Source organism: Rana temporaria, chromosome 10 (genome assembly GCF_905171775.1).
Source record: "Rana temporaria chromosome 10, aRanTem1.1, whole genome shotgun sequence".
NCBI lineage: Eukaryota > Metazoa > Chordata > Amphibia > Anura > Ranidae > Rana > Rana temporaria.
The window spans coordinates 44,675,660-44,687,911 of record NC_053498.1 but is presented as its reverse complement, the minus strand read 5'-3'; the positions used below and the strand labels follow the sequence as shown (position 1 = coordinate 44,687,911).

At 43.5% G+C, this 12,252-nt stretch overlaps 1 protein-coding gene across 3 annotated transcripts in view; it reads right to left on the bottom strand.

Annotated features, from left to right (window-relative positions):
• Nucleotides 1-12,252, bottom strand: part of LOC120916549 (polynucleotide kinase 3'-phosphatase) — a 777,425-nt gene that overhangs the window by 668,781 nt on the left and 96,392 nt on the right. For all 3 annotated transcript variants that reach the window (XM_040327595.1, XM_040327596.1, XM_040327594.1), the window contains exon 3: nt 2,753-2,799. In XM_040327595.1, the coding sequence (XP_040183529.1) occupies nt 2,753-2,799 (47 nt within the window). The remainder of the gene's footprint in view (nt 1-2,752; nt 2,800-12,252) is intronic.

Sequence of the window (12,252 nt, the reverse complement as noted above, 5' to 3'; positions counted from 1 at the left end):
TGGGTTCTTTCGCAAATGCCAATATTTAAGTTTATGGCAGAGGTAAACTCAGTTAAAGGGTTTTATTTCTAACGCTTACTCCTTGATTTTGAATATCTATTTGAAGGGCTTTGCCCTAGGGGTGTCCACCAGATGGGAGAGAGACGTGGGGACATTCGAGGATGAACAATGGGAGGAGGCACTTCAGGCAGTGCAGTCGTGCTCCTTGAATGTGGCCCAGCGGCTATGCCAGTTGTACATCATTCTCAGAGTGCATTACACACCTGACAGGCTGTTTAAAATGGGGGTAAGGTCAGATTCTAACTGCACTAGATGCGCAAGGGACCATGGCGACCTAATTAATTTATTGTGGCGATGCCCCAAGCTTCATATATTCTGGTCAGGGGTCGTGGCTCTACTTAATCGTGTTTATATGACTAACATACTTATCGACCCAAAACCATGTATTCTTGGAATCATAGATGATATTTCGATGGACGATAATAGCAGGCAGGCCATATTGAGAGCTCTCTTTCAGGCTCGCAGATTGATCCTTCGCCATTGGAAGGCGGTTGACCCTCCAACGTTGAAGGCGTGGATTGCACAAATAGGTGACACCATAAGAATGGAGAAATATGTCTATCAGCATAGGGGTTGTTCAAGGAAATTTGAGCAAGTGTGGTCCCCATGGTTAGATTCCCCTGGCTTATCCCCGGTAGATTTGGTCATGGACAGATTGCTTAGATAGATGAGGGGCGTTCTGCCGGAATGCAAAGAAGAAGGGGATTTGGATTCATTGGGCTCATTGTTAGTATGTGATGGGGGGGATGTGGGTTCTCCTGTGGGACTAGTGCCTCTGGAATAGTAGCATAAGACACAGATTTGTGAAGGAGACTGTTATACTTTGTGTATGAACTGTTATCTACACTGATGGAATGTTTTGGTGATGTATACCTGAGGTGTGAATTTGCTGCGATTTTCTTTTCTGTATTGTATTTTTTTTGTGTTTTTTTTTTTTTTCTTAATAAACATCTTTGATTTAAATACTCTATGTTATACATATAGTGATAGATTATTTTGTGGCAGTGTTTTTACTACTCAAATTTTTTCCAACTTTGGGGGTTGTAATCATTTAATTTCATCAGTAGTGTATTTGACACCAGTCCAAGCTTTCATTAGCATGAACTTGGCCTCTACAACATTAAAAAATTAATTTATATTCATCAGTCATAGTACGCTGCGGGCCGTTTATGCCCTTTCCTGCTCATTAATAGCTGCATGTAAGGGCTGCTAAGTAACACGAAGCACAGTCAACATTGTAGCTGCTGCAAAGTAGTTTTTTTTGCTGATGGTGCATATCAGCCAATCCTCCCATTTCTTTGATTATGGCAGTGATGTCTGACATTGTCACATGTTCTGTTCAGCCTATCCGCCTCTATTATGAGGCTTGGACCGCATGTGACGGCCTTATTTTGCACATTGGAACGCATATTGTTCCTCCCCTCTCACCACAGCCCAACCCGATCCAAGGTTCGAAAGACTGGCTGCGTCACCACACTGAGGCGTGGAACGCATGTGGCTTAGTTATACACATCAAACCCAGAAGTGACCATCACTGCCACGCTGAGGCGTGGAACGCACACCGTTGTGTCACCTCCCCTACAACCCGGAAGTGCTCCGTGTAACACCTGCGGGACAACGTAAGATGCACGGTGGGTTTGGCTCTCAATTGGGGGTCATATTATTTATATATTTGGAATGGCCACAGTGGAGTGTTACCCCAGACGACGTCTTAGTAAGACGAAACCGGTCGTGATGATTCCACTGCTGCCATATTTACACTAAGCACTTGATTTTATTCTGCTAAATGTGAGTTTACCCGTTTTTATTAAATACACACATTCATTTTACAGAATTATGCGATGTGGCCTCTTCTCTCCTTCCCCAACAACCATCCTATATGTACGAGTTTCATCACCATTCATCGCTGCATTAACCACTCATTGTGGATCTGGCTGATTGTGTTCCTACAAATATTTGGGTCCCATACAGTTTAACTGCTGAGGAGTTCCCACTCTGTTTGGTTGATTCAACAGCTTAAGCCTTATTTGACTCACAGAAACGCATGTTCTCCTGAGTCCAATACATCCGGTAAGCTTGCATCTTCATCGGGGGTGGGTTTCCACACACACTTCAAACCATCCGTGATCCCCGTACAAAAGTTTGCACAAGCAAGTGCAAGTAGCCCACGATAGCGATGCCACGCCGTCTTAGCAGGGCCAGAATTGGAGCCAACACCTTGGTAAACACCCTTAAAATGTCCCACCCAATCCGGGACTGTTGGGAGATATGCATAAACTGAAGATGACCGATTACTGACCATTGATTGAAGCTTTACATACAGTAAGTCTTTCTTCTGGTGAGTGCATAATTTGGGTGAAGGTTCACTTAGAGATATTTATCATGCACCTTGGCGATGCCTGGTGGATGTCATACTGTGTCTAGTATTCCTAAACTTCTGGTGAGCTTATAGTGCACTAATTAACTATACAATAAATAATTGCATACATTTGTACCTTATGACCATGCTTGCAGATTATAGTGGCTCCACAAGAGGAGACAGGAGGATAAGAATAAAAGATCTGCAGCATACACTGTTGTAAACAAGCCAGAAACTGTGGCTGCCAAATATCTTCTAATATGTTGCTTCCTATGTATCCCATAGGACTTTGTCAGATTATTTTACAAGAAATACAATAAACGCTTCCCTTACCTGAGTGACACGCACAATTCTCTTCTCAATATTTGCAACAAGCTCCACTGTAAAAGAAATAGGGATGACATCATCTACTGCAGTTACTCCAGCCATACATAGCACAGTCTCACAGACAAAACATAGCTGGGAAACTTCCCATAGACCGCTGTGTGTCAGCCAGCGCCTGGTCACTCTTAAAGTGACGACTTTTTTTATGAGAATAGCTTAGGGGGGCAGCGCCTGTGTGCCCCCTATGGACAGACCACCACTGACACACAGCATATGCATACTTGCAACTACGCCCCCAAAACTTATTCTACTACGCCTTAAGTGTATGGATATACCAGCCCTCAAAATGTCACTCTTTTGCTCGCATTTTGCGAGTGATATTTATTCCAGGGCGAGTGAGGAGCTGGGGTGAACCAGGCTGACAGTTTCCTGGCTGAAGCGATCAGCCAGGAAACTGTCAGCCAAAGGACACAGAGAACGGCAGGGCTGGACTGCCCTGGCACCGCTTTGAGCCGAGGCTGCAGCTATCTCCTTCTCCCCCTCTTGTATCACACACAGCGGGCATCTTCCGCTGTGTGTCATGGAGCGGGGTTGCAGCGGCGTTGCTATGGGGGTGCGGACCGCACTAGGTGACACCCGCCAGAGGGGTGACACCAGGGGCCGGGACTGCAGGGGCAGGAGCGGGGCTTCAGTCTCGGGTGTGATAGCGAGTGGGCTACTACAGTGTGTGTCGGCATTTGCCGACATCTCCTGCAGGGTGTCCCCGGGTCCCCAGCGCAGCGATCGCGGCGGCCGACACTTTAGCAGCTCCCATCTGTCCCAGCTGGCTGCCTGCATGTTAGCAGTGTCAGAGCGCCGGGAGATCTCCTTCGAGTGTGTGTCGGCATTTGCTGACATCTCCTGCGGGGTGTCCCCGGGTCTCCAGCGCAAGAATGGCTGACACTTTAGCAGCTCCTATTCTGTCCCAGCCAGCCGCATGTCAGCTGTGTCAAGGCGCCGGGAGATCTCCTTCCCAGGTTCCTCCTCTGCTTTGCCGTGTCTTCTGATGGGACGGGAGGAGGAACCTGGGAAGGAGATCTCCCGGCATGCCTGACACGGCTGACATGCGGCTGGCTGGGACAGATAGGAGCTGCTAAAGTGTCAGCCATTCTTGCGCTGGAGACCCGGGGACACCCCGCAGGAGATGTCAGCAAATGCCGACACACACTCGAAGGAGATCTCCCGGCGCTCTGACACTGCTAACATGCAGGCAGCCGGCTGGGACAGATAGGAGCTGCTAAAGTGTCAGCCATCAATCGCTGAGGACCCGGTAACTGATAACCGGTAAGTCTTCTGCTAAGGGTGGCTTGGTTGGGGGAATAAGAGAATTTGGGCAAGAAGAGGGGTTTAATACTGAAAGAGGGGAGATGTGGGGATTATTTGTGCTGAGAGGGGGGGCCTGTGCAGGAAGGGGGAGATGGGGGATGATTTATGCTGAGGGGAAATCTGTGCAGGGAGATGGGGGGGATGATTTGGGCTGAGGGGGGGTCTGTGCAGGGAGATGGGGGGATGATTTGTGCTGAGAGGGGGGATTTGGGGGGTAAAATTTGTATAAGGAGGGGTTAGGGGGGGATTTATACTGGGACGAGGGATATGGGGGGCATTTTGTACTGAGAAGGGGGATTTGTGCTGAAAGGGGGTATATGAGGGTGATGACTTGTGCTGGTAGGGGGAAATGGAGGGGAAGTAATGTGCTGAGAGGGGGTATTTGTACTGGAAGGGGGCATATGGGGGTGAAGATTTTTAAGAGGGGGAATATTGGGGGGGATTTTTTGCTGAGGGGGGGGGGTGAGGGAAGGAGAAAGAGGAATTGTGCTAGGAGGGGGTATATGGGGGTGAGGGGCACTCTGCACATAGTACTTTAGACGATGGGGGGAGGGGTGGGGCGACACCATGTTTTACCGCACCAGATGACACAAACCCTAGTGACGCCACTGGGGGTTTGTGTTTGGCGGCGCGATATGACAAGGTCTCGCCCCCCCCCAGCTAATGTGATAGTAGATTGAACTAGAAAATGCATTCCCTGAGGAAAATGCGAGTGGGAATGCTGAATTGCTGAGCCCGCACCAAAGCCATTCACCATAACCACTACAGTATCTTTAGGACATACAAGCAGTGTTCCTTCAGTACTTATAAAGCCTAATATCACACAGCTCCTTTCTCTATCTGCAATATAGAGTGTCCTGACTTGACTGGTCGCCCCTCCCCCCTCAAGAGGCTTTCTCCACATGAGGTGGGGGAGGAGGACTGCACTGAGGTAAAGAAAGCTATTTAGGGAATCAAAATACCATTAGAAACACTTTCATCCACACACAAAATCAGTTATCGAAGCCTTCAAACAAAACGTAATAAATCCACAACCGTACATGCGATCGATACAGCGACTTCACCGTTTGAAAGACACGGCCCTTGTGAACGCATCGATATGAAATTTATGTTGATAAACTTAAAATTGTGGCCATGCCAGCGATTTAGAAAAGAGCATCTTTGTGTGTTTTGCAGAAACATTTTTTAGACTTTTTAACATGACGGTCAATGGGAGGGAGTTTGAGGCACTTGTCCTTTAGAAGCTCCTGGAACTAAAAGTCAAATGCATATCGCAAAACTGATCACATTGCCCGAAACCAGACAAGCATAGCTACGTTTTGATATATAAATTGTGTATGACAAGTAGATCTTGTGGGCGTGAGAGCAATTTGTTCCCCCTTTTTTAAAGATAATTTTTTTTGTGGATGATCTGTGCTGTAATGGTCACATGACACACTCTAAAGCTGCTCCATAGAAACACATTATAACCGATAACATTTTCTGAAAAATTCACCAAACGTAAATTGCGTTTTCACAAAAACCGTAAAAGATATCAATCTAAAAAGTCATGTTTGGATAGCTGAATATTTTGTGACCGCTTTAAAGTTTGTTTGGTGTCTGTAAGTGAAAGTATGAAGGAGCTGAAACTTTTGGCAGAACGTGTGTTTTGAAGCAGGAAAAAGCATGTTCTCATTGACTTCAATGTTAAAAAAAGTGTCTAAAAGCTTAATATTTTAAAAAGTATAAATAGTACAAAAAAACTTGAAGAAGTCCCATTGTTAGCTGAACGAGATGAACATTTTAAAAGTTGAATGGTCTCAATAGCTGAAAGTATGCAGGAGTTACGCAGAGCCAAAAAACGTACGGAATAAAATTAAAATTAAAATTAAGAACTAGAAAATGCATTCCCTGAGGAAAATGCGAGTGGGAATGCTGAATTGCTGAGCCCGCACCAAAGCCATTCACCATAACCACTACAGTATCTTTAGGACATACAAGCAGTGTTCCTTCAGTACTTATAAAGCCTAATATCACACAGCTCCTTTCTCTATCTGCAATATAGAGAGTGTCCTGACTTGCCTGGTCGCCCCTCCCCCCTCAAGAGGCTTTCTCCACATGAGGTGGGGGAGGAGGACTGCACTGAGGTAAGGAAAGCTATTTAGGGAATCAAAATACCATTAGAAACGCTTTCATCCACACACAAAATCAGTTATCGAAGCCTTCAAACAAAGCTTAATAAATCCACAACCGTACATGCGATCGATACAGCGACTACACCGTTTGAAAGACACGGCCCTTGTGAACGCAGCGATATGAAATTTATGTTGATAAACTTAAAAATGTGGCCATGTCAGCGATTTAGAAAAGAGCGTGTTTGTGTGTTTTGCAGAAACATTTTTTAGATAATTTAACATGAGAGTCTATGAGAGAAGATTTCAGGCTGTTGTCCTTTAGAAGCTCCAGGAACTAAAACTAAAATACGTATCACAAAACTGATCACATTGCCTGAAACCAGACAAGCATACCTACGTTTTGATATATAAATTGTGTATGACAAGTAGATCTTGTGGGCGTGAGAGCAATTTGTTCGCCCTTTTTTTAAAGATAATTTTTGTTTTCAAAGATCTCCACTGTAAAGGTCACATGACACACTCTAAATCCCTTCCATAGGGTTACATTATAACCGATTCCATTTTCTGAAAAAATCGCTAAACGTAAATTGCGTTTTCACAAAAACCGTAAAAGATATCAATCTGAAAAGTCATGTTTGGATAGCTGAATATTTTGTGACCGCTTTAAAGTTTGTTTGGTGTCTTTAAGTGAAAGTATGAAGGAGCTGAAACTTTTGGCAGAACGTGTGTTTTGAAGCAGGAAAAAGGATGTTCTCATTGACTTCAATGTTAAAAAAAGTGTCTAAAAGCTTAATATTTTAAAAAGTATAAATAGTACAAAAAAACTCGAAGAAGTCCCATCGTTAGCTGAATGAGACGAACATTTTAAAAGTTAAATGGTCTCAATAGCTGAAAGTATGCAGAAGTTACGCAGAGCCAAAAAACGTACGGAATAAAATTAAAATTAAGAATAATAAAAAACGACTAGAAAATGCATTCCCTGAGGAAAATGCGAGTGGGAATGCTGAATTGCTGAGCCCGCACCAAAGCCATTCACCATAACCACTACACTATCTTTAGGACACACAGCTCCTTTCTCTATCTGCAAAGTAGAGAGTATGCTGACTTCCTGGTTGCCCTTCCCCCCTCAAGAGGTTTCCCCTCCCCCCAGGTCAGTGAGGAGGAATATTGCACTGAGGTAAGGAAAGCTATTTATGGAAAGAAATTCCATTAAACGCCTTTTAATTCACAGACCAATACATTAATTACGCCTCCAAACAAAACGTAATAAATCCACAACCGTACATGCGATCGATACAGCGACTTCACCGTTTGAAAGACACGGCCCTTGTGAACGCAGCGATATGAAATTTATGTTGATAAACTTAAAATTGTGGCCATGCCAGCGATTTAGAAAAGAGCGTCTTTGTGTGTTTGCAGGAATTTTTTTTAGACTTTTTAACATGACGGTCAATGGGAGGGCGTTTGAGGCACTTGTCCTTTAGAAGCTCCTGGAACTAAAAGTCAAATGCCTATCGCAAAACTGATCACATTGCCTGAAACCAGACAAGCATACCTACGTTTTGATATATAAATCGTGTATGACAAGTAGATCTTGTGGGCGTGAGAGCAATTTGTTCGCCCTTTTTTTAAAGATAATTTTTGTTTTCAAAGATCTCCACTCTAAAGGTCACATGACACACTCTAAACCTGCTCCATAGGATTACATTATAACCGATAAAAAAATCACTAAACGTAAATTGCGTTTTCACAAAAACCGTATAAGATATCAATCTAAAAAGTCATGTTTGGATAGCTGAATATTTTGTGACCGCTTTAAAGTTTGTTTGGTGTCTGTAAGTGAAAGTATGAAGGAGCTGAAACTTTTGGCAGAACGTGTGTTTTGAAGCAGGAAAAAGGATGTTCTCATTGACTTCAATGTTAAAAAAAAGTGTCTAAAAGCTTAATATTTTAAAAAGTATAAATAGTACAAAAAAACTTGAAGAAGTACCATCGTTAGCTGAATGAGACGAACATTTTAAAAGTTAAATGGTCTCAATAGCTGAAAGTATGCAGAAGTTACGCAGAGCCAAAAAACGTACGGAATAAAATTAAGAAGAAGAACTAGAAAATGCATTCCCTGAGGAAAATGCGAGTGGGAATGCTGAATTGCTGAGCCCGCACCAAAGCCATTCACCATAACCACTACACTATCTTTAGGACACACAGCTCCTTTCTCTATCTGCAAAGTAGAGAGTATGCTGACTTCCTGGTCGCCCCTCCCCCCTCAAGAGGTTTCCCCTCCCCCCAGGTCAGTGAGGAGGAATATTGCACTGAGGTAGAAAGCTATTTATGGAAAGAAATTCCATTACAAACGCCTTTTAATTCACAGACCAATACATTAATTACGCCTCCAAACAAAACGTAATAAATCCACAACCGTACATGCGATCGATACAGCGACTTCACCGTTTGAAAGACACGGCCCTTGTGAACGCATCGATATGAAATTTATGTTGATAAACTTAAAATTGTGGCCATGCCAGCGATTTAGAAAAGAGCGTCTTTGTGTGTTTTGCAGGAAAATTTTTTAAATTTTTAACATGGACGGTCAATGAGAGTGGTTTTGTCACTCTTGTCCTTTAGAAGCTCCTGGAACTAAAACTAAAATACGTATCACAAAACTGATCACATTGCCTGAAACCAGACAAGCATACCTACGTTTTGATATATAAATTGTGTATGACAAGTAGATCTTGTGGGCGTGAGAGCAATTTGTTCGCCCTTTTTTTAAAGATAATTTTTGTTTTCAAAGATCTCCACTCTAAAGGTCACATGACACACTCTAAACCTGCTCCATAGGATTACATTATAACCGATAAAAAAATCACTAAACGTAAATTGCGTTTTCACAAAAACCGTATAAGATATCAATCTAAAAAGTCATGTTTGGATAGCTGAATATTTTGTGACCGCTTTAAAGTTTGTTTGGTGTCTGTAAGTGAAAGTATGAAGGAGCTGAAACTTTTGGCAGAACGTGTGTTTTGAAGCAGGAAAAAGGATGTTCTCATTGACTTCAATGTTAAAAAAAAGTGTCTAAAAGCTTAATATTTTAAAAAGTATAAATAGTACAAAAAAACTTGAAGAAGTCCCATCGTTAGCTGAATGAGACGAACATTTTAAAAGTTAAATGGTCTCAATAGCTGAAAGTATGCAGAAGTTACGCAGAGCCAAAAAACGTACGGAATAAAATTAAGAAGAAGAATAATAAAAAACGAATATCAATACTGGGAATGCTTATTAAAGCATTCCCACTAATAATAAAAAACGAATATCAATACTGGGAATGCTTATTAAAGCATTCCCACTAATTAAGAAGAAGAATAATAAAAAACGAATATCAATACTGGGAATGCTTATTAAAGCATTCCCACTAATTAAAATTAAGAAGAAGAAGAATAATAAAAAACGAATATCAATACTGGGAATGCTTATTAAAGCATTCCCACTAATAATAAAAAACGAATATCAATACTGGGAATGCTTATTAAAGCATTCCCACTAATAATAAAAAACGAATATCAATACTGGGAATGCTTATTAAAGCATTCCCACTAATCAGTGTTCTGCCTATGACATTAGCCGGTCTAGGGGGGCAGGACCTTATCACACAGTGCCGCCAAACATAAACCCTGCTCCATGACACACAACGTAAGATGCACGCTGTGTGTGTGATACAAGAGGAGGAGGAGAGCGCTGCAGCCTCGGCTCAAAGCGGCGCCAGTGTTTGTGTGAGGCGAGTCTGAAGTGATGATGGGGCACAGTAATGTGGCAATTGATGGGGCACAGTAATGCGGCAAGTGATGGGGCACTGTAAGGCTGCAAGTGATGGGGCACTGTAAGGCTGCAAGTGATGGGGCACTGTAAGGCTGCAAGTGATGGGGCACTGTAAGGCTGCAAGTGATGGGGCACTGTAAGGCTGCAAGTGATGGGGCACTGTAAGGCTGCAGGTGATGGGGCACTGTAAGGCTGCAGGTGATGGGGCACTGTAAGGCTGCAGGTGATGGGGCACTGTAAGGCTGCAGGTGATGGGGCACTGTAAGGCTGCGTTCACGGGCACACTGAGGCTGCACAGATAGGTACTGATATGCTTTATGTTACTATTGTTAAAGTTGTTAATATTTATTTTTGGAACTTAATTCTGCTTAAAATATTTAACAGTGTAATTTCATGAGATAATTTACAAGGGCGTGTTTAGGGGCGGACTTAGGGGTGGGGCAAGGGAGGTGTTGGGTGGGGCAAGGGAGGTGTTGGGTGGGGCAACTGGTGGTGAGTAACTCTCAAGGCCTGGCTAGTGGCTTAGGACTTGAAATTTTGAGCCCTGGATATACCACCTGTGATACTTTTACACAGCCTGCCAACATACAGAGGCCCAACATGCAGGGTGCACTATCAGGTGTTCTAGGGACATAAATTACACATTTAATTTCTTGACTACTACACTTAAACTTTTGAAGGCCCTGGAGTACCAGGACCATGGAAACAGCCAAAACAATTATCCCATTTTGAAAGTAATAATCTATGAGGCATAAATGAGTCTTTTGCACATGTAATTTTTTTCCACACATTTTTGGAAAATGAGGAAAGAAAATGAAAACGTGTTTATGGGCACAGATCAGCGCTGTGGGCACTTCAGATCCAGCCGACAAGCGCTGCTGCACCGGTCCCCTCCTCACACACTGTACCGATCAGTGCGAGGAGAGGGACATGCTACGGTTTGTTGACAAGTGATCGCTCCATTATTGGGCGGAGCGATCACGTGATAAAGGGCCACTTGTCATTGGTCCTTTACCCGTTCCGCGAAGCACCAGGTCCAGAGGGCCCATCGGTCATGAACATTCCCAGGTGCCTGATTTTGGGAGGACGTCATTGTAGGCCCTCCCAGATTTATCCGACCGCGCTGTAGCCATCATTCGGCTATGGCCTGGTCGGCAAAAGGTTAAGTTCACCTTTGTAAAAAATAAATAATTTGCACAACTTTTTGCAGGTCAAAAAAAATAAAAAAATAAATGAGCATTTATTACTTTTTATACTAGGAACCTGTAAAGCATTGCACCTGTGATCAGCAGCAAGATGTAAGCGGTCTGTTTATGCCTTGTAAGAGCAGACAGTTGCACACCGACAGGAAGAATCAATTAACTACCTAGAGCGGTCAACAGCACCCTGGTAGTTTATTAAGGACTACAAGCCGCAACAGCTGTTGGTGCTCGCAGTTCTTACATTTACACTTTTAACCCCTTAACGCCCGCCGCACGACTATTTACGTCCGCAAAATGGCACGGACAGGCAGATGGGCGTATATATATATATATATATATACACGTCCTTGCCTTCTAGCGGGTGGGGGGTCCGATCGGGACCCCGTTCGCTGCGTGCGGACTCCCTCGGGGAGCGATCCGGGACGACGGCGCGGCTATTCGTTTATAGCCGCTCCGTCGCGATCTCTCCCCGGAGCTTAAGAACGGGGAGAGCCGTATGTAAACACGGCTTCCCCGTGCTTCACTGTGGCGGCGTATCGATCGAGTGATCCTTTTTATAAGGGAGACTCGATCGATGAAGTCAGTCCTACAGCCACACCCCCCTACAGTTGTAAACACACACTAGGTGAACCCTAACTCCTACAGCGCCCCGTGGTTAACTCCCAAACTGCAACTGTCGTTTTCACAATAAACAATGCAATTTAAATGCATTTTTTGCTGTGAAAATGACAATGGTCCCAAAAATGTGTCAAAATTGTCCAAAGTGTCCGCCATAATGTCGCAGTCACGAAAAAAATTGCTGATCGCCGCCATTAGTAGTAAAAAAAAATTATTAATAAAAATGCAATGAAACTATCCCCTATTTTGTAAACGCTATAAATTTTGCGCAAACCAATCGATAAACGCTTATTGCGATTTGTTTTTACCAAAAATAGGTAGAAGAATACGTATCGGCCTAAACTGAGGAATTTTTTTTTTTTTATATATATGTTTTTGGGGGATATTTATTATA